This window comes from Egretta garzetta, unplaced genomic scaffold (assembly GCF_000687185.1).
Source record: "Egretta garzetta isolate BGI_Z169 unplaced genomic scaffold, ASM68718v1 scaffold70, whole genome shotgun sequence".
NCBI classification, from domain to species: domain Eukaryota; kingdom Metazoa; phylum Chordata; class Aves; order Pelecaniformes; family Ardeidae; genus Egretta; species Egretta garzetta.
In genome coordinates, this window is record NW_009258539.1 from 1,218,619 (window position 1) to 1,242,547 (window position 23,929).

Here is a 23,929-nt window from a genome sequence, read left to right on the forward strand (position 1 = left end):
ACAGGAGAATAGGAACACTGTTCTCCATTACAGAACACAATTATGGAAGCCTTCAAGGAAAATAAAATATGGCAAATTCGAAATACATACAAAAAAATAAACACAAATTACACGGTAATTGTGGCATTAACTGCCAAAAAGATCTGTGAGCGACTTGAATTCTTTTTTCCCCTACGGCATTTATTTGACCTCTGCTGTTTGGATGTTTGCCTTGAATTTTATCCCTCTGTCTCATTCACCTTCTCCAGCTCAGCTTAGTTCTACAGCTGTCCAATTCCTTCTGTCCTCACAATCATAATCTTCATTCTTCTCCTTTCATTTATTCCCTTCCCTGCCCCCCTGCCATCTTATCTCCTCCTCCAAGAAGGCATGGGAGGTAAACTTCACGGTGCTCTCTATGTTCTGCTCTATTTAGTATACAAAACTGAAACTGAAAGAGAAGTTGCACAGGAACTGTGTATTACAGTCTTAGTATAATATCTGGAACACTAGGAGATATTTTCTGGTTGCCCTTAATCATGTAATAAAGCATCTAATAAAAAAATCCACACTATTGTTCATCTGGTTTTGTACTCCAATGCAAATGAGTAAGTTCTGCAGCAGCTTTGTCTCAGGAAAGCACAATTTAATTGCCCTGTAATTAGATTCAATTTAAACTCTCTTCACACTTGTAATTCCTATCGTGCTGAAGATGTTTATATTGCTGCTTTACCAAGTCATAGCTGGGGAGGGGCAGGGCAATGGGATGTGGTTTTTGGCATAAGGAAAGAATCATGCAAGACATCAGCCTAATTTTTCTGCCAACATCATCAACAATTTGATAGGTAAGTGATATTGTCAAAAGTGACCTTTGGCTTCAGAGCTTAAAAATAATTGAAATGAATAAATGAATAATAGTTCATCCATTAATAGCATGTGTAGGCTATTTTTGGACAAAGACAACATTGCATTAGAATATAGTTGTTGATTACGATTCCTTAGTAACCCTGAGGCCAAACCCCAGATTTCATAGCTGGACAAAGTCCAAGAGGAGAGAATCATAGATTCTAAGCTATCCATATACTTAAGATGCAAAGTTCGTTATAAATGAAACTGCATTTTTGCATCACTTCAAAGTTAAAAAGCACTCCCAACAGCTTACAGAAGCTACATGAATAATACTTGTTCTATTCCACCTTCCTGGAGAAGACTAAGCCTAAGACAGTATGGCTTGAGAACAGAACAAAGCATTTAGTATTACTTTAACATTAATTAGTGCAGTGCTATCATTAATTAAGGAACTTAAAGTAGGGTAACCCCTCCCATGGGTTCCTGAGTACAGAAATATAGCTGCAGTATGCAGATTTAACTTAAATGTTGTCCTTATTGACCTATACCTGGCTGAAGCGGTCATCTTCGTATAGCACCAGTATTCAAACAAGTCTTTAAGGACATAATTTGGGTATCTTTTATCAAATACTCCTAAATTAAATGGATCCCAAAATTAAAGGTGTCTAGGCCACTTTCCTAAGCATTGGCAGACACACACACACATGCTTTACAATGTGCAAATATCCCGTCCTCTCTGAACAATCTACATTGAATTCCTGCATAACAAATTGATCTAACTGAAAGGCTGGTAGGGTAGAATGGTCCCTAGTTCCAATCGGTAAAGTAGACAGGCCAGGGGCGTAAATTTCCTCCTCTCAGTTCTATTGGCTTAATTCTACATATAAAATACTGTGGTCCAGAGTTTCCTGGTCCATCATTTTCCTTTGCTTCCCTGGTTCTACCTCAGTAGCTAGAAAGCTAGTCCAGAATAAGAGTGTAAACTCATCAGCAAAGGGTTGAGTTTCACCTGAAATATATAAATGCTAGCAAGATGTGCTGTCGAAGCATTGCTGGTAACAAATGCAGTGAGAAAGCCACTTAAAACAAATGGAGTTGCAACGGTACCCCTCTCGTCTAAAGTCCTTATACCTGACAAATTCCAAACACTGGCTTCAAATAGAGGCGATTAAAAAACTTCTCAAAGGAACCTAGAAAAATTCAGAACCAGAAGTGGGACAAAATCCAAGATTAGGACTTTCCACAGAAGTAACCACCCTAGCCTAAGTAGGACACGATGATGTTTATCAATCCACAGATAAACAAGAGCTGCCACTTCCCCATATTCTGCTATAAAACACACCACATTTCCAATCATGAAACAAAATATTTACATTTTAAGCTTTTCTTGCCCAATCAAACAATATAAATACTATCAATCCCACAGACACTAGAAAATTAAACAAATAAACTTAACAGTTATTTCATTATGAGAATTTGCTTTTAACTTCATTTTCAACTGGAGTTTTCACACAGTCTATTTATGAGGCAATTTTTTATTTTAAAACTTACCTTTAGCATACTGCCTCATGCTTTCCATATAGGCAGAGAGGTTTTCTGCAACCAGTGTAACTAGGGCATGATTGTGCTGAAGTTGATTGATTAAGTCATGTCGGTAAAACACATGGGGACTTCGCTGAGTTTGACTGAAATTAAAATACAAGTGTTAATAAGAAAAGCAGAGCAGTAATAGTTCAGAAATCCATTTAAGAAACTCATCTTTGATGCAAGTTCCAAGTTTTCCTAAGAGATCTCTAATAGAAAGCATACTAAGTCTCTAACAATATTTTTTATTCTGGCACATCAACAGTTCTTACCAGTTATTAAAAGCAGTTCATTAGTGAGGATTATACAGTTACATTATGTATGAAAAATATCAAAGTAATCTGAGCATCTTGGTATGCTGCAGGGAGAATATCTGCAGCAAGACAGGAATAGAAATACCTGCCCACAAACTGCATAGTTTAAAGATAGAGACCCTCAACTGTCGTATAACTACAATACACAAACCCACAGTTTCTTCCACATCTGACATTCTTGTCTAAATTTAATATTGAAACACTAAGTAAAACCAGGTCAATTTTGAAAACAAAAGTCTCGTAATTATAGTGAAAGAACACTAGCCAATCATCACACCAATTCTTTCAATACTTCAAAAAACCTGCGCAACTCTGCATTGTTTGTTTTTTTCTAACAGTATCTATCTGAAAAAGTGTTGGTGCAAACATAAAGAAGCACAGTTATACAGAGCATATAGTCTAAGAAAAAACAGGAAAGTTTAAGAAAAGAAATAACCCAAATAAACAATTAGATGATAAAATTTAAGTCCATTATCGAGATCTGACCAACAATGCTGCTCTCAAACAATACTAGACATATTTAGATTACACAACTAAAATGCAAAAGAAAATACAGAGCTTGGGTTCAAAACCCATATGCCATGAACACTATCAAATTCTAGAATTCAGGGACTAATCACCTCTGCAGAATAGTCTCAAAATGCCTCAACCTCTGTAGATCACAGCACTGATCTTGGATGCATGAACAATGAAAACTTGTGCTGTTCTTCCATGGTAAAGAGAGAAAAAAAAAGCAGGGGGAAGAGGAAAAAAAAAAAAAAAGGGGGGGGGGGGGGGGGGTGCAGGGGGAGAAAGAAAAAGTGAGGCATTCCTCGTTGTCTTGCCACTCAGCTGATCCCATAGCCTGCCCTGAAGAAATATTTTAAACATGGTTTCAGAACTGTTCTTCCTTCAACACTGAAGAAAGTAGAACCCAGAATAAGCTGAACGGACTACAGGTAGAGACTCTTATCCTTCCCATACTAGAGTCTCCATACTAGATGACCTACAGCACTCTACATTATCGTCACACCTTTTGAGAACAGTAAGGAAGGCAAGAAATCCCAGTTCCAGCATCAGCTGATAATGATCTTGCAGCTGATAACCACATTTTACTATACATGTAACAACAGATGAATTGATTCACTGGGCCAAAGATCACGGTCAATTTGGGTTTAAAAGATACAAGCCATCAACACCCTTCCAATAATTTTGTTATCTGTAACCAACAGAATTTGGCCTGCTAAGTACCGAGGTCTCCAGAAGATTAAATTTCCTAATACGCAGAGAGCCTTCCAAAACAGCCTGAAAGAGGCACTTAAAACACAAGTTGTGTTTAAAAAAAAAAGACCCAGACATTTGTCGGAGAGAAAACAAAATGGATGGAAGCATGAAGGAAGAAAACACACAGGACTTCATATACCCAGAAAGAACATCCTCTGTTTTCACTTGGAGAAACTTTCCAATTACATGTCATTCTGTCTCCACCAACCCTCCCTGCTCAGCATAAACCAGCAGCAAAACCAGCAAAAAACTGGGTGTCTCTATTTTAGTGGCTACCCGAGATGTTACCTCTAGATACAGAGATGCATTTACAAAGGTAACTGTAAATAAGAACACTGACTATTTGGGGAAATACGTATGATGAAACAACTAAAGGAACAAGCAGAAGAAAGATGGGGCATTTAGCTGAATCAAGATCCTGGCATGTATACTTATATATTCATAATATTATGCATTTGTATCAATCTTACAGAGTATCACAAAAGGAAAGCATTTTCAGCAGAAGACCAAATAAATCTTCTGCGCTAGACCATTTTTTACTTTGCTCCTTTCTCAAACACATGCACAAACAGAAGATTTGGACACATGGATTCATCTTGGTTCACAACGACTTCTGAAAGTTGAATAATTCGAAGAACTAGAGTTATGAGCCGTGAGTTGTTACATAGTATTTGTGAGCAACATACAAGATGTTATTTTGATCATCTGCTAGGATGGAGTCAAAGGCAAGACAACTGTCTCTAGGCACAGAAAAAAGCTGGCCTGAGAAGACTTTCTAGCATGTTTTCTAGAATTAAAGCAAACTCCACATGCAACTATAGAATTATTCCTTAAGCATCTGAGGTTAGGCTAAATGGTGATGTTGCCACTGGGACATATTCTTTCAGTATTAACTACAATTTTTCATGCTTCTCAGTTAAAAGCAAAACTCATCTTCTCATTGTGTTTCCATTTAAAGGCTATCAAAAGCCAATGTATAAGAAGAAAAATTAGTGTTTTGAAATGGGTGCCAAAGTACTTTGGAAATACTAAAAAGGACATTTAATAGCTAGAATGCATACTAATTTGCTAGAAAAATATTGGCAAAGTGACAAAGGCGAAATTCCAAACAATTTAAATGGATTTTTAAAAAATTATTTATCTGCACATATAACTTGCCCAACATAATACCGCACACATAACTCAGTTTTTGAAGTTGAGAGTTATTCTGCTAGATGAACAAATTATATGTACCATTAAAAGCAGACATTAAAGGTCCAAACAGCACCGACCAGACCCAGCAGATTCTACTACTTAGGCTAAAAAGTGACATGAAGCATCACTGTTACCTTAAAGTACTACAAAACCCCCAAACTCTTACAGAAGGTTCTTTCAATGTTCAGTTAATTCTTCTGGGCAACTGATTTAGAAGACCAGCCTTATACTGCTTGAGTAGATACAGGTCAAACTTAAGTGCCTGAAACTGGTCTACAGGAGGGTCTACCTCCATCAGCCAGTACAGAGAAAATTAAGATGATTAATTATCTGTACACTGAAGGTCAGTATGTTGAGTAATAAAGTTGACTATTCCTTAATACTAGTAAGTATCTTTGCACCCCTAAGAATCCTTGCACCTAAATAAGAATCATTTTCTTACGCTGTTGCAATTCTGGTTAAGCTGAACTGCCCAAAACAGGTAGCATTTCTTTGTGGTCAGGGAGTTACACTTTAGCCAAAGCAGCTGTATGACCAATTCGTCACTTTGCTTAAATGCATGAATTACCGGCAGCAATTAAATCCTGCACCTTAAAAGAACATCTACAGTGCCAACGGCATAAGATAACTTATACTTATTTTAGCCAAGAATCAGCAGCCTTAGTCATTCGGGACCAAACTTTTAATTGTCAATGTCCATCAACTGAACCACCCGAAAAAGTAGCATATATATTATGGGATTAATGTAGCACACAGAAAACTCTCTGATATGTTTTTTGAGGCAGATGTGACAAACGTTTCACACACACACACACACACACACACAGAGAGAGAGATAGGCAAGCCATCTAACTGTACATATGACACATATACTATGCAGGGCACCTAAATTTCCACAATCAAAAGAAGTCGGGTTCCTCCCAAGATCAATTCAGAGAAGAAACCTAATCAGTGCCATGAATGAGTTCTGCTTCAATAATTACTTAAAGCAAAGCCTCTTTATTAAGGCATTGTGCTAAAAAGCATCGAACTTGAACAAGTACTGTGAATAACCAGGTAGCTACATTCACCTAGATATTACAGCATGGAGTCCTTAACCTTTTACAGGACACAGAAAACAGGCTTATCTGCTAATAAGCAGGTACTTTGTAACTTTATTGGAAAAACCTCGAACAATCATTAATGAGAAACTGTAAAGGATTAAAATGGCATGAAAATTGAGAAAGATGTTGCAAACTAAATTAATAAAGAAAACTCCAAAAGCCAGGAATGCAATACTATCACAGCTCCTTAAAATGGTATCAGTAAGAAGACAGCATTATATAAAACTGAAGGCTTATTTTCTTCCTTCTTGTAAGCAGACTGTAATAGCAATACTGATTTGCTTACAAGAATTAAAACAAAGCAATTACGCAACACTGATAAGCAAACAGCATTTTTACAAATTCTGACATGGATACCAGGAAACATTAAGGGCACAGAATCTCAGAAATTTCTGTAGTGAGAAGAGATTTAAAATAATGAAAATAAGCATGTATGTTTTAACAAGTCCAAATGGACAATGGCTTTTCTTCAGCTTTTCCTCTTTTTAAAAACAAACAAGACCACCGCCACACGCCCCCCCCCGAAAAAAAAACCAAAAAAGCCCACAATAAAACACATCCAACATATTTCTAATCTCTTCCATTCAGGAGAGCGAATCAAGAGAGTCTTTTTCCCAGGCAAAAAATTCACCTTTGATTTCAAATAAACAAACTACATGACCTGTATAAATTCATTGTCAGGGAATAGGGATAGGTGGGTATGTTCGTGTGTGTATACATACATATATGCACATAAAATATATTTATACTTTGTAAGTTAATTCCACTGTTAGACAGGGAAGTCCATCGATTAACAGAAAAACCAACCCAGATTTTCCACCAATCGAACTACTATTCTAAAAATTAATAAAAGTACGTTTGAGGAAAAAGTTAACACTCTCTTGTTGAACCTAGATATCTGAATTTTCAGAGGCTATTTATACACATTAAAACAAACTCAAGAACATCTTCAAAACACTGGTTATGATTTCACCTAAGCTTTCCTTGCCTCTTGCAAAAAAAATTTCAAATTTGCCTCATACCAACCCATTCAACTTTTAACAGACAAAATTTTACTGGCATTCCATTCTTACCTCAAGTTTTGTGGTGCTTCACCAAACAAACTGCAAATTTCTCTAATTTGTTTCAGGGCAGGAATGACCCATTTGTCATTTGTGCGAAGCTCTTCTATAAAACGATCTATCCACTGGATTTTTTGTGTATCTCGATCCTTAAAGAACAAGCGTATATAATCAAAATCAAGTATATTGCAGAAACTATCATCATTCCCTTACTTTATTTGTTTCCAAGATAGAACAGAGAATACAAAGCCGTACAAATACTGGATTGAGTTCTGAAGCATAAGAAAGTATCTGAGCAGCACTACATGTTGGCAGAAGCTATCAGTGTGTTCCAAACTCTCTGCCTTCGAGCACTCAAGCATTCAGTACATATTCAAGAAAACCTGTAGCTAGATAGGATCATCAGTGTTTAAATAATCTGCTCTTTCCTTTCTTTCATTTATTTCTACTCACTGGTACTCAGAGTAAACTGCTATAAAATATCAGGAAACAATGAGAAATTGTTTCGTAACAACTAAAAACCAAAACCTGCCAGTGGCTGTCAAGAGAGATAACAGATTAACTTTGAATCACAATGAATTATTATTCTGGCAAACTTCCGCAGAAGTTTGGGTGAGGAAAGAGAACATGGAATAGTTTTCGCTGTCCTTTGCTACGTCCTTTCTAATATTGTAAAGACATACAAGGACTTACTGAAAACAAAAAACCCACCCAAACAAATTAGCATGATTGAGTTTGGAAAAACCAAATACAGGAGGGGAGCTGCTTTTCCTTTCTCTCTGTTTACTTTGGTGGGGTTCTTTTCCAATTCCTCCAATGCAGTCATTACACTATGTCACCAATTGCAACAAGACAGTCAATGTCATGTATTTCACTCTCTCCAATGAAAGCACGAACTGTGTTATTTAAAATATGCCCCACAGCATTTTAAAAATACCTGGATGTTGGTAGAATAATACAAATCTATGATAAGGAACACTTGTTAAATTACCAAATCCCTTGAATTTTTCATGGGGGGTGGAAGGAAACCTTCAATAACTGATTGCACAACAGAACATACCAGATTACTCACCTGTGAACAGCTGTAATCTAAGATTTTAATATGGGCACTAAGAGCCTGGTCCATGATATCAACTGGTACATCATCACTATGAGCCAAATTCCACAAAAGGTTCAGCACTTTGTGTGCCATCACACCATCCTTGTCATCCTCTGCAAGACGACGAATTAACTCAAGTAGTTTCTCACGCTGTTTTTTGCTTGCGTTTGTCCAACTTGCCTAAGAAAAGATTTTTTTTTTTTTTATATGAAGACCAGTCTTTTTTTTTAAATCCACACATAACCTGCACCGTTAACAAATGATGCAACAATAGTGATACAACTATATAAAGAACTTTCATCTCTTCATCATATTCATCTCTTGAGGTCAGGCACAACTTGCGACAGTTGACGCATAGAAATCTTGCGCATTTAGATCAGTATCTAGATTACAGAACATTAGACCCAAATTTACCAAACTAGGAGACCCCCATTAACTGGAGTACAAATTGCATGTAAGGCAAAGTGTGACTGTTAACGCATTTATCTAAAAACGTGAAACTGAGTCTACAAAGCTGGCTTGCATTTTCTAGTACAGCAGATCATCTCTTGGAAGTGAAACAGGAAACCAAGCCGGATAGCACCACTACTGGAAGCTACAAATGTTATATTAGCATATATAAAAAGCCAGCGGATAACAAACTTTCAGAAACAAGTTGTTTTGTGATATCAATCAAATAATTATATGTTTATAAACAGTCAACATTATCTTCCTGAGACTTTCGTTCTATATCTTTGTTAACCAAAGGAAAAATTATTACATGCTAAAGAGGAATTTGGGGGAGCAGGGAATGGAAGTCTTTGATCTCCTCTACTTAAAGATCGAAAGTAGCAATGCCCAGTAAACTTGATGAAACCTACTCTAATGCTAGGAGAAAAACATGATTTACTAAATCACCAGCACTTAATAATTTGGAACAAATGCAAAATGGTATTTTAGATAAGTAACGTATTTTATTTGAAAAATTCAATATTCCAAGGATTGCTAAATGTCACTTTAATACTACAGGCCTCAATAGATATGCATTATCCAAAAGCGTTTAAACCAGAAAACGAAATGTCAATTAAACTAGCATAGCTAGCCTTTGCTTTAAACAGGAAATAAACCAAAAATCTCACAATGAATGCTCATTAAAGAACCACACAATCTAGCATTTCCAATATTAAATATTACAGACTTACTATACACATTAAAAAGTCTTTTAACACAAGGAAACTTATCTGAAGTGGAAAGTAGACACTGAAAGAACCACAAATCTGTATCCAACTTCACAACCCCTTTCCTGAATACAGTCAAAACATGCATAGTTACCTTAAAACAATCAAACAGGTGATCAAGCTGTTCAGGAGAGAAATCCCAAGCTAATTTTGCAAGAAGATCATGTACATTTTTTACGATGGCTTCGTGTTTTCCTGCCTGTCAAGAAAGCAAAAAGAATCCATCAACATTTGTAGTAATCCATATTAAGTCAAGCAGCAAGACCTCCTACATCATTTTTACAAGAAGACTGACTGAGGTGGCCAGCAAGAAGAGCTGATGCTGTGGCAGCAGCGTGGCAAACTGAATTCTTACTTCACTGGGAAGTCACAATATTTAGATTTCCCTTGTACATGTAAGTGTGCTCTATGAGTGTGTGCACAAGTGTCTATTTAGAATATAAATACTGCAGTGTCACCCTATTTATTTTTTTAACAAAATCATGCTGGGACAGTAGACCAGTCTAAAGGGGTATTTTAACTTACGAGTTAGTATTTTAATTTAATGTAGTTTTTGGTGGGGTTTTTTTTGTTGTTGGGTTTTGGGGGTTTTTTTTGTTTTTAAGAAAGGACTGAAAATCCACTTCCTCAATGAATTTCCTTGAGGTGTTTTAAGCTGTAAGACAATTTTTAGTATTGCCACATAGTTTCTCAGGCTGAAGTACTTCCTTTGTGCTAGTGGATTCATGGACAGCTAAAGCTTTCTATTACAAACAACTTGATGGCAGACAGCATTTTAAAGTCCAATCAAACAACTAACTGCAAGTTATTGAGTTAAATGCTGGGCACCATTTTAGATGAGATTTGGTGTATATCACAATTCTGACATTTAGGGGGAAAGACAATAATAAGGAAAAAACAGCTAGCTCAAAAATTCAGTGCTGGGAGAGAAGAAAATTTTCTTCCTACATGCTCAGGCTGGAAAATGCATCCCATACTTTAAATCCGCACTCAAAACCAACAATTTTGGACTATGTGAATCAATAGCTGATTTACTGTAGAAAAATTTCCTGTAAGCGTTGAATAAAAAAAATGTGAAACAAATACCTAGAAAACAAACTCTGATGTAATTAATCTTGTACAGTATTAAAAATGCATACATGAGCAGTTTTGAAATAAATTTCCTTCTAAAAGCTTGCCTCAGTAGTTCACTTAGAAACAAAAAAAGAGATTAACAGCTTTGTTACATGCTGTGCCATGAATTCTTTACAGTGTGCCATAATTTTTTCTTTTAAAAAAGTGAATTTAAGTAGTAACATTTGTTTTCATGTTATAGGTCAGATTATGAGAGAGGAACTTACTAAACCACTTATTCCACTTGATTTTGCAAAACAGCATATAATTTTTTTTTCCTGAGCAGACAATTTCCTGGATAGAAAGAAAAACTGAGAGCATACAGGGCAGAAAGAGCATCTACAATATAACAAATAAAAGGGTAAGTATGCACAGCTGCTGGGGGGGCAGGGCAAGAAGACTAAGAATAAGGCATATAACAATCTTGTCTTGGGAGGTTTTTAACAGACACAGGGAAGCCCTTAAGAACAGAAAAGGCTGGGGAAGCAGTACAAGACAGTAGGAGGAGGTAAGGAACCTGGTGTGTGAACTGTCAGCTTGCTGTGCTGAAACAGGGAAGTACATGTCAAGTTCTAGTTGAATGCTCCAGAATATAAGTAGTGAGACTCCAAGACTAATCTGCAGTTTTATTTCTTGTCCAGCTGGATCTTTCCCTGCAACTCAACAGGCTGCAACTTAATTCTTGCCTCTAGAGACTTCCAACGTTATTCCTTGAATCAAACACATTTCGATTTCGTGAGCACTCACTTTGCAAGACATGAAAACACTTCAATAAAACTTATGTTGCCTTCTAAAGGCAAAAGCAGCATGACTTTATTACTTTTCATAAACTACTTATTTTTATTCTAGCTGTATACTGAGATTCTGAGGGCACTTCTGTATCATCAACTGTAAATTTGTGCATGCTCACCCTTTAAATCCAGGCAGCAACATAACGACTCTAGCCTGAAAGCAAAACCAAACCATTGCTACACTGAGCCAGAGCTAAAATAGCCCGTCTGTTATATAAAGCTACACAGTAAATCAATGCCTTGCGACTGAATTTCATGCTCCAGCTGCTCTTAGAAGCAGTCATTTAATAAGAACTTCTAAAAACTACTGAACACAGGCAGTAGTGAAGTTGGTAAAAATCATTCTGTATTAGCAGATTTTGGTATTCTTACCTTTTAGTCTATTTTATTTCCATGGCCAAAACCACAATGAAACCATCTACCTGAATAATTACTTACTGAGTTCAACTTTCACACACAAAAAAAATACAGAGCAAAACTGCAGCAAGTGCACTGTGGCAACTACCTAATTGAAAGCCAGGTATTTGAGAGCATGTGAGATTTATTCCTAAATTATTTTTTTTGCAACTGTTGGGGTGGACTATCCCCATCTTTTAAGGGTTACACCACTTGTTCACACCTTTCTGGAAGGGTAAAAAGTTTGGCTTAAACTAGCTTAGCCGCATGTCCCATTTCCAGGCACTATGAGTAATATAATTGCATGGAAGACTTTTTTCCAAGTTTCAGACTATTTTTTTCCCTCCTAAAAAGTGAGACTCTAAGATAGCTTAATAGAAGCCTACTAACAGCTAACTAACTTCTCAAAGTCTCCCCCCCCCCCCCCCCCCGCTGAAAACTAACAGTATGATCACAGACCTTAATTCAAGTAATTTGTGTATTACTCTTACAGGATGCAATTTTCTAAACAGGACCTAGAGATAATGGGATAATAAAGACTGTCTTGAGTTTCAGCCTGTGCAGTTACTATCCATGCTAGCATTGAAGTCTAGAGATAATGAATTTAATTGAAACACTCAAGGCAACCATCCACTAACATCACCTGTAGTCCCAAGGGCTTTAAACGTCACCTGAAAATAGCATTCCTGACAATAGGGACACCTAGCTAAGTCCACTTAAGCCAAACTGTTACCGTTTCAGAAGAACGTGAACACACATAAACTAGGGATATAATACTACCCAACTCCTGTATTAGCCCTTGTTGTGGCATAACCCCAGCTGGCAACTAAGCACCACCCAGCCGATCACTCACTCCCCACCCCGCAGCAGGACTGGGGAGAGAATCAGAAGGGTAGACCTGAGAAAACACATGGGATGAAGTGAGAAAACACATGGGTTGAGGAAAAAGAGTTCAACAGGTAAATCTTTTGCTTTACCTACATAGCCTCATATAAGCTACTATGAAGAAATTTAACTCTACCTGCCAAAACCAGTACAGACCTCTATCTTGGAAACCGGATTTAGCCGTTCCACACTTCAAAGACTGGCCTAAGGGCTTACTTGTACAATTAAGTTAGTCTTTCACTACCAATTACTTATGAACAAGGATATATGTACACATGCTTGTTTCTATCCTAAAATGACCTTTTCTTTTCTGTCTACTCAATAAATAATGATTGTGTCTCTTCAGCTGCCTTTTATGTGTGCTAAACTCATGCAGCCCACAGCTAGGAAGCCCAGCTTTACCAACCATTTAAGTAAAACAAGCCAATACTGCAAAATTTATAGTCTTTCAAAAATAATCATTACAACACAAAGGAAAGAATTTGCTGTTAAACAACTTCTAAAACAGTTATTATAAGCCTTATTAATAGCACTCTGCCCAGGAAAAATTTATAAAACTGTGGTGAACTCAGATATTAGCAATACATATTCTTAATGAATTTTAAAATATTAAGTCATAATGTATCATATTCTTTTGTCATCTAGACTTTGTTCAATGTTGAGGCTTCCTTAATACTTATAAAAAGGATAATCTTTGCTCCATGTTCTCAACTGTTCCTTTAGACTTTACACACACGTGTAGTTGACCCCTTCTACTGAAGACACTGGAGAAGACAATTTTGAGATCCAGGACCCCCAAAAAGAATACCACTGGATTTCAAAATTTTCTTCATTTTTGTCTAAGACCATGCGTAAGAAGCACAAGTCATCGTCTTTTCAGTACAATACATAGAACAAGATCCCTCCTGCGCAGTAGCAGACAAGCAGTTGAATTCTTTACCTGTGCAGCCCAAATGTTGTCAAGATCCTGCAAAGTGAGGGCTTTCTCTTTGATGACAAAACGGAGAATTTTCTCTAACTTCTCTACATACTGAGGTTGATGAAGACTATCTCTCAACACAATTGATAAAATATTATTCTGCTGGATCCATTCCTGAATATAAAAAGAAAGTAGTGCCATCTCAAATTATTGAAGTGCTGTCACTGATATTTAAGTTAAAAAGAAAAATTTCAACCTTTTACAGATTAATGACTTCATATACAATATTCTAATTGGGAGAAGTGAGGAAGATGCAGCATAAGAGGAAGGTATTTAACTTTCATTTCCTCTTAAACAAAAAAAATCAGCATTTTAAATAATCCAGTATTAGTCACCATGAGATCTTAAGGGGAAATATTTTTTCAGGCATATTAAAATCATTGTCAAACCATAAAAATGTTCAAATGTTTAAATGAACATCCAATTTTTAGGTACAGTGGCACTGAAGTTTCAAATGAATCACACCTGTTTTATCTAGGTTTCTTGGGGTTTTTTTAAACACTATATAAACCCCATACTATTCAAGGAGCCCTTTTTAAAGTATGTTTTTAGCAGCACTGAAAATAATTCTCAACAGCAGTTTTGAAACAAATAGAGCAATTTTTCACAGAAACACTACTGTTAAAATGAATTATTACCATGACGTGATACCTACGGTTTATAACACTAGATATGAAAATTAGCAGCGTGTGCAGGACCCATAATATATAGCTACTTCTACAAGTAAAGTAATAAGGAGGAAGAAAATCTATTCAATGAACATCAGTGAAGAGAAGAACTTACTGCCATTCTTTCAGCTGTAAGCCATTCTTCCTCTTCAGGATTACCATGCCGATGAGTATAATATGACACACTGGATATTACTTTGTTAACTTCATTTAGTGCATTCATTTTACCATTGAAAGAAGAAATTTGTAACAACCTGTAAGAGAAATTAAATGTAAGAAGTGTGGGGAAAAAAAAGTCAGAAGTAGCGTATCATATTAGGAGTATCATCTTACCTAAGTATCATTTTTAACCTAAATATTTCTAAGTTTTTTACAGTTTCTTCTTGTCCTGGAACTCTTGAAGCTAAGTTCTTTAGAGATTTGATTATCATTGACAGAGCATCATTTTTGGCTTCATTCTTTGCTTCTTTTTTCAGTTCATCATCTGTTAAATTTTCTAAAAATTGTGGAACCATTTCTATAATTGGAAGGAAATATTTCTTCACTGTATGTAATGTTAGAAATTCATAACATTGTCCAAATGGCCTGAAAAGAAAGAAAAAAGGGATCAAAGTGCCATAATTTGTAGTTTTGTAATATTAAGATAGCAAGTAACAATTCATTCAAGAAACTCAAGTCTATTTACAAGCACATGAAATGTTGAAGGCAAACACAAAAGTAGTTAAGAGATGGAGTGAGGGGAAGCACTTCAAGAAAGGACTAAGCTTTGCACTAATATAATATTTTACTTAGTCCAACTTTTCAAAATATGTAAATTATTATTTTGAAAAAACTTACTTGATGAGAGCTGCAATTATCTGAACATTCAATGCTGATCCACTCATGAAGCGATCATGCAAGATCTGAAATCCATTTAATGTGCCAAACTTGTTGATAAGATCTACTAGCCAACCCTGCAATAAAATAAACAATTATTTTCTGACATTTACAAATTACCATCTAGAAATATTTTCAAGTACCTCTTAGCACTTGACTTGCTTTAAAAAAGTCCTTACACAATAAACTGTTAGAAGGTAATAGAATTGACAGTGAACTTTCCCATATAGTTTATATATTCAGTTTAAGGAAATGCTTAGAAATAGGCAACACTATCTTTCCCGTTATCGTGTCAATAAACAGATGCAGTTTGTTAGTTACTCAAATATTTTTTTCAAATATATAAGAATAAAAATGACTATACTTCAGGTTCATCTTTGGCTGATAAGTTACTACAAAAAGCATGACAATTCTGGTGTTTTTTTCTGGTCCTGGATGTGATAACCCTGCATATAAAAGCAGTAAGAATTCAAAATAACATTCTTCTAAACACAGTTCGTAATGCAAGGAAGTCCAAGGACACAGGTTTATTTATCTTTGGCTCCTGCATATCAATAGCTAGCAGTTCCACTATAAAGAAAACAGAGGAAGAAAGCAACAGAAGTACAATTCAGTTAGCTTCTGAAGCTGTACCAATGCCATTTGGAGCACATTCTGAAAAATTAAGACCCAAGAACCAGAACAGATCAAAAACCACAACAAACAACTACTAAAATCTTCCAAAAAAGCCCCAACCACCACCCAAAAAAACCCCAAACACCCAGAAGACCGTACCAAAACAAACCCCCAAATCATACTGACACCAGCATCCTACGTCCAGTTAAAAACACTTCACCCATCACTGGGAACTATAAGAAAAGGGAGGGAAAATTCCTACATTGCCACATAATTTCCTCCTTAAAATATGTCACCTACAAAATCATGTAGAGTGAGAAGGTAAATCCATATAATACAAGCAAGTCAATTAACACAGTAGGAATGGCATTCCAATACAGTTGTGCCAGCTTATCACAGAAACACATGACACAGTTTGATTGTGGACCAAGACTGAAAAAGTTAGAAGGGGAAATTTAACCAGTCATGAGTTAATGTATAAGTGAAAAGCAGCAGAACACCTTGGTCACATAGAGAACGAAGGGTGGTTTTTCCCCCCTCTAAAACCACTTCTCTATAGCTACTGTGTAATTAGGTAACACTGCATAAAAATCAAAAATACAGGTCTGAAAATGCTCTCATACCTTCGGTGATCGTGGGTCAGGAGGACGGGCATAAAGTTCATCTTCAGCGAGCTGGACTCCTGCAGGAACTGTTTCTGAGGGACGAGTACCATTGTATAGATGGAATTTGCAGTGAGGATTTAAGGCCATGGCAAGAAGTTCAAGAAGGGGAAACCAATCTTGGGACAGCTTGGCCACACAGAGTTCCACTAGTCGATGAGTGTTGTTAATGATACATCTCTATTAAGAAAAAAAACAACAACCAAGAAAATGGCAGGGGACTGTATGATGAATATAAACTATAAACTCTGAACCATTTGTACCTAGCATGCAGAGTTGCATAAGAGTTTTACAATGCTGTATTTTAATTTGTAATTCTTCCAATAAAGGCTTTAAACAAACTTCAAACTATCTGTTTTCAGCTAAAAATTAAATTTAGGAAAAAGACACAAATATTTTTGGGTTTCAAGGCATACAAGAATCGCCACTGAACTATCAACTTTTCCTTCCTTCACCCATTTCTCTCACAGATTTTAATTTGCTTATGAAGATCTTCACAGTTTCTGACTTGGCATATGACCAGCTGTCCAACAGGTAGTTTTATATTCAGCTGCTACAAACATTCAGAAGTTAGCAAACTGCTAAAAGCTTTCACTAAAAAGAGCAAGTTTTCATGTCCTAGAATGCACATAAAAAAAAGCAGGTCTCTAGACATCTGGCCAAAGACAGCCTGCCTAACAAGAGCTGCACTACTGAACATACAAAGTCCAGTTCCTCCCCATATCATCTCTCATGTTTTGTTTCCTTCCAAAAACACCAGAGGCAGTAATATGGAACAATGATAGCAGGATGACTTCCCCCCACTCCTCGGAAGCCATATGCATAAGAGTTCTCCCAGTTCTCTGTTGAGATGAGTTTCAAAAAAATGAGATTCAGTCTCTGCAGCCTCCTGCAGTCACAAAAAGGCAATCTCCTTCCTCATTTAAATTACTATGCTTTTCAGAAGCATACAACTTTAAAAACTCACATGAATCTCAAACTTCCAGCCGCTCACTGCCTCATCTGTAAGGATTTTTGTGAAAGATATTGTTAACCCATCTCGAAAAAATCGCTGGCATGTTTCACTTTTGACATCAAGGCCTGTTTTAAAATAGAAAAGAAAAAACCAAACTATTAGATATGCAATGTCATTAGCTGTTACATGAACTTTTCAATATTGAAAGTAGTGATTTGGACTTCAGAAGTTTGGTGTTCAAAGTTTCAGAATTATTATAAGAAGAGAAGCCTTGGATGAAGACAAAGTTACATAAGCTTGAATGCACAAAAACCTGACAGATTAATGTTCTAGTAAAGCCACCTCAAAAATTGCACTCCTTTAGATAATTTAAAAATTATTTTAAAAACATGTTATAGAGGGGTTTTTTTCCCCTCACACTTGCAACACTCAAAGACACAGTAGCAAAAATAACAGTAAGTACAATCTTTATCTTCCATTCTTCTAGTATACATGTACGTCCTTCTCTTATTTAGTTGCTACCAGTAAAACTCAGTGAGTGAAGAGGAGAAAGGGTGAGACCTGCTCAGCTTCCCAGACACAATTAACCTGCAAAAATAAACATGAATCCTTCTGTCTTTGATCCCCACTTGAAGTACAATTTCTTGTAATTCTGCTGCCAAGACCCAACACACCTAGACCCCAACACTGCCATAAACCTTTGCAGCTGCCATATGTCAAGTTTAAAATTAAATAACAGTGCTCCACACTTTTAGCTATTTTAAAACTCTTGGAGTTATTTATAACCTAGTATTTCAAGAAATCTGTATTTCCCCTTCAAAAGTTCAGTTAGAAAATCTAAATAGGGCTAAAAGTCAACAGAAAAATATAATAAACGTATCAGTACACACTGGAAACAATGAAAGCCATTGGGCACATTGTAAAAAGAAAACTGTTGACCTGCCTGCATAGTTTCTTTACAGAACAAGTTTCATTTTCAATAAGGGAATCTTAGCACTTCACAATCCTACAGCATCCAGATTCACAAAAATTATTGGCAACGCCACCCCCCCACCCCCCGCATCCTCCATAATGAGACATCCTGACAGTAACTTCCACTGCTTTGGGAAGGATTGATTTGGGTTATTAAACTAAAGTTCCTCATAGTCACAAACAACTGTGCAACAGAAGTTCCTTTCAACAGGGGTCACAGAACACCTGCCCTGCTTGTCAGTACGTACCACAAAGGCTTTCCAAACTCCTGTAACAGGGCTTGCTAGCCTATATTCTTACAGTGCGTGCAGTTCTCAAGCAACTCAAGTAAAGCAGGGATCTTTGGAGAGCCCCTGTCACCTCTTGAAAACTACTCCAGTGTTCTCTCTTTTTATCACTACCAGAGGTACATGATATATGCTATGCAGCCTCCACATTATCTTCCTACGTAGCTTGCAGTCTGGATAGCTGACATCCCTACACTATGTAGTAGGTCCTAAGACCAGTAACAGAAGGTCACAAGCCACAGCAATGACAAATTATAGTAGAAGAGCAGAGAGATGGACACTGCCTGAAACTTAGACATTTGCAGTAAACAAAGAACTTTGTTAAATTAACTCCTCGAGGAGGTAAAGATGACATCACCCTATACAAAACGGAGGACAGGGAAGGCATCCAATGTGGTCAACTTGACCTAGGGGAAACTTTCCTTTCTGAACCCAAATGTAACAGTGAACTTAATTATTGAATACAGATTTAAAGCAGACACTGAAGTGATTTTAATGCTGCTTAGAGTACTGGTATACTGCACTGAAATATCTCCCAAATTTTCAAGTACTTCTTGGACCATCTTCCCCCGAAACGGTTGGCCAGCTTCACTCAGCAAGACATTTCAAAACAAGTTCAGGAATACCAAAACAGAGTATGTTTCAAAATACATTGTCCTTTCTGTACTTCACTGAACTTGGAAAGAGAGGGAAGATGTAGAACCTTTGAAGATACTCCTGTGACTCCTGGATAAACAGTCACCTTCTACCTTCTCCAACAATGTTGCATGCTGCTGAAACAACAGATGACACTTATGGGAAGAACCAAGGCTCGGTGCCTACAAGGACCAGAGTATCATCAAAAGCAGAGTGCAGGAGTCCTAGAAGACAGCAGGTTGGGAGAGGAAGCAAGAGTAATCCAAAGACAGTGAGAACAGAAACAGCAATTACACTAGACACCTGGCATCTACTGCTTGAATCAGATTCAGTATTACTAGCTCTTAGGTAAAACCACAAGCAACCATTTTTCTCCCTGTTGTCCAAATTCTGAGGGCAAAGAAGGGTAAGGAAGAATACAAGAAATAAGTAAGCACATGCAGCTCTGAGCTAAGTATTCAGAGAAAAGTTGGAGAAATGGACTATACAGTAAGAAAAAAGTGAATATGAAAGGAAAAGGTGATGTGCAACATACAGTATACAGGGGCTGCAATTAGGAGTTTGAAGGAAGAACAGAAGGCCATTTGATTTCCATACCTGCACTTAAAAATGGCCAATTTTCCAGATAAACTACACAGGGTGTACTAACCTTGCCACAAGAGCAGAAACACTCTGGGTCCACAAAACTTGTCAGTCCAGATGCATCTGATGCATCTGAAGGGTATTCAACAGTACACAGTTGGAGCGCCAAGGCCCCAGGCAAAATCACTCAGCTCCTCTTCTCTAGGATTTTGCATTACACAACTTTGTCACTGCAATCCCAGAGCTGAGCTGGCTCCACACGCTAGTGTGGCACTGTGTCAGCGAAGCCCCCCCAACCTGGAGCCTTGGGAAGTGCAGCACAGAAACCTTTCAGTGGCTTGGTAAGGGCTGGTTCAGACCCTGCAGAACTGACAGTGACCTGGAGCTAGTAAGTTTTAAGGAAACCCACAATTGCCCATGGGCACAGTGGCTACACTGGACACTCACAGATTCTGGCACACTTTCAGTAACTCTTTATCATCAGGAATATGAGAGTCCTTCTACACCAAGACACTGCTGTAGTTCATTTCACTGAATTGGTTCTAGCCCAAATACCTGGCTAAGAAATTCTGGAACATGACAACACAAATTGGATGCCCTTGCTTCAGCTAGATAGCTAAAAATAACCATTTCAAGAAAATGCAGAAGATATAGCTTCAGTAAGGAACTCAAAGAGTGGTCCCACAGAAATGCAGATGGATCTTCTGGAGAGAGATGGTCTTTAGAGAAGATGCTGGAAAAAAACTCCCATTACTGGGCTGCCTAGATTTTGGATGCACATGTGCTCATGCACACGCACACACTTGGGCTTGTTTGGAGTTTTTTTGAGGCTCTTCAATTCATGAGAAACAAGGATTTGGGATCAAGGTTGAAAGTTTAAGTTGTGCAGTGAAATCTCATTTCAGTTTAAGCTACAAATTCTAAAAGTTGCTTTGCATCTTGCTTATGTGTGTTGCATTGGAAAGTTTTGGCAGCATGTTAAAAATTGAATGTAAACATTCAGAGCAATAAAATAACAAAGGTGGAACAGTGCTGAGTTGTTGGGGTTTTGAAAGAAAGAGTGGAGAGTACCCTAGCCTATAAAAAAACAAAAACAAACTATTTTTTTTTAATGTTTAAATTTATAGCATCCAACTCACTGTGACATTTATTTCTAAAGCAAATCTCATTACTCAAAACACTTTGTAAGTATTTCAAAATTATTGTGAGGATAAACATCACTCTTGCTATTAAACACTATTTTTGAAATGTTTTTTTTTTTTCTATTAGCAAGTAATTCCAGACTATCATTTGGTAATCTCATGGCTTGCTTAATGAAGAATAATACATTGATGTCTACACATAAAGAGATAATCTTCCACAAATAAATGCATCTGCCAGGAATAATGCAAGTCACAGTCTAGACAGGATTCATACTACTCTCAAATTTGCTCCTTGCACTTGAAGGTGTTAATGATGACATTTAATTCTTATGAGTACTTTCAGTTCAGTTCAGTTATGTCCCTTTCTATTTCAGTTCCTGAAAAGACTTAAAGAGGATGCAAATATCACTCTTATTTTATATACAGGGTCACAAAGGCAGCAGTTACCCCAGAGTCACTCCAGAATGGCACTGGCAGCGTTATGAATAAAAGCTACTTAAGAATCCTAACCACTAGAGCATGGCACTTGATAAAAAAAAAAAAAAGTAGACTTTTTAGGTTTTGTTGCTTCACAGTCTAAATGAGCTACAGACTGCAATATAGAATTTATGTAATTCAAACAGCTGGTTATTTTTCGGTTTCTCCTTTCAGTTCTTCCCTTTTGAAACAGAACTCCTCAGATTAAGAAAAGTGCCCATAGACAGGTAGCAAGGTGTCCAATTTTAGATCTTACTAAGATAACAGAATACATTTCGACCTATTCAAAAATGCACACAACAGGATTATTTATATTACTTCTCTATATATACACAGCTCTAAAACAGTGTCAGCCAAGTTTTGAGCTACCCAGTGTCAGTTACACCAAGTGAGCACCCTATCATATTCCCTGAGCACTTAAAGTTACGTAAAAAAGAACCATCTTAGCCATCATGGGACTTCAAGTAGTGAGGAAAAAAAAATCTAGGATGTAAATGTAAAGATAACACAGTTAAACGTCTTTAACAGCTTCCCTTGCTTTCTCCTTAGCCAACAATCCTTGCATACATACACACATAGGAATTCATCTAGAGGGCAAGAGGAAGAATAATTCAGTAGCAACACAGAAGCCCTTTTCCGAATTGGACATCAACAACTTAAAAAGCGAAGTGCATAAAGCATGTGAATAGATTTCCACTGTTTCTCCCAACTTCAAGTGGAAAAAGAGAAGACTTTTTGTTTGGGAACTTCCAACTAAGTCTGACACTTTGGAGAAGTACGTTGATGTTAAGAGTAGCCAAAAATCTCATTCTGCTCTTATTACTTCATTACATTGACCGTTTTTTTGGGGTTGATTTTTTTTTTTTTTTTAAAGATGACTTAATAGCTGGCAGTAACATACATCTCCTCTCTCACAAGTCACAAGCAAAGAATTTCTTTTTACTGCACTGTTCCAACAGCCCAGACACCTAGATAGCCACATTTTCTTTCCGTAAGTTGGCATTTCTTTTGCTCCTAAACAGATGCGATCACTTGAAAATTCTACACTCACCTTAGGATTCCTGCCAGACCTAGCTACATGCGGAGCAGCCAATTCCAAGCGCAACTACAGCTGATAAATCAGTGTTGGCAACATGTCATTACCCTATCTTGGATCACAAGGGTGCACCCTAACTTTTGTTTCTCCAGAGAGTGCTCCAAAGCAAAAAAACTTACAGAAAACAATCAAGATAACCCAGAACATCATGACCACAATCAGCTTTTTAAACTGCCCAAGAATAACCTTTATTAACATGGAAATGAAGTAGTCCCAGTCCAGCTATGCAAAAGTAAGGAACAGGCACTTTGTATGTCACTATATTTAAAACACAACTAGCTGGTAAGTGGGCATCTCCTAGAAAAAAATTCTGATCTGACTTCTGGTATTACTCAAATACTGGTGCAACAAATACTGACCTGAACGGGAGCCCAAAGCAACCTTCCAGGAGAACAGAACTTTGCAGAACATGATGAACTTGTCAATCTGACTAGTATAATTCAGCAAACACATAGACAGTCCTGATACAAATCCCTCCTACTTCCAAGCAAGTCAGACATAGCAAGCAATATGGTAAAATTATTAGTCTAGGTCACGTTGTTTAAAATCCTAACTTTTCTCTAGTATTCTCAAAACCATGTACGCGCCAGATTTGAATGAAAATTTATGGCAAGACATTTGGAAAGCTAGATTAGTAACTTATTTTTAAAAAACTACAATTCTTTGAGTTTTAGTATCTGTTATAAAGACCATACCCACTGGGTCTGATATCAAAGTGAATACAGAAAACAGGTAGGACAGGAATGACAAGATTTTTATTGCTGTGAGCTTATTCAACTTCCCTAGTCATGCTAAGGCACCTAATTTCTGACTACATTGATGGCTTTCTAAAATTTCTCATCTACGAAGGAGGTTCTGTGTACCCCCACTCTGACACAATCTTCAGGACCAGGGCTGTAGAATTTTCAAGCCTCCACCAGGGATTCAAAAGAACAAGAAAAGACTTTACACACTGGCCCAATAATCATCAATTGTCTTCGCAACTTACCTTTTTTACTTAGGTCAATAGCAGCTTCTAGAAGAACTTCTAATTCCCCTTTCGGCAATACAGGAACAACCCATCGAGGCCTATATTCAAAAACAAAACAGATCCCCTCTGTACTTCAATTGTGCATCTTAAAAATCAAAGCCCCT

The 23,929-nt window shown here is 37.0% G+C and overlaps 1 protein-coding gene across 5 annotated transcripts in view; it reads right to left on the reverse strand.

Moving 5' to 3' along the window:
- USP9X (ubiquitin specific peptidase 9 X-linked) overlaps positions 1-23,929 on the reverse strand; it is a 77,720-nt gene that overhangs the window by 47,254 nt on the left and 6,537 nt on the right. For all 5 annotated transcript variants that reach the window (XM_009646346.2, XM_035901768.1, XM_035901763.1 and 2 more), the window contains 11 exons: positions 23,784-23,863; positions 17,616-17,728; positions 16,610-16,828; positions 15,333-15,448; positions 14,829-15,080; positions 14,611-14,749; positions 13,789-13,941; positions 9,758-9,862; positions 8,420-8,626; positions 7,360-7,496; positions 2,380-2,513 (listed from right to left, as the gene is read on the reverse strand). In XM_009646346.2, coding sequence (XP_009644641.1) covers positions 2,380-2,513; positions 7,360-7,496; positions 8,420-8,626; positions 9,758-9,862; positions 13,789-13,941; positions 14,611-14,749; positions 14,829-15,080; positions 15,333-15,448; positions 16,610-16,828; positions 17,616-17,728; positions 23,784-23,863 — 1,655 coding nt within the window. The remainder of the gene's footprint in view (positions 1-2,379; positions 2,514-7,359; positions 7,497-8,419; positions 8,627-9,757; positions 9,863-13,788; positions 13,942-14,610; positions 14,750-14,828; positions 15,081-15,332; positions 15,449-16,609; positions 16,829-17,615; positions 17,729-23,783; positions 23,864-23,929) is intronic.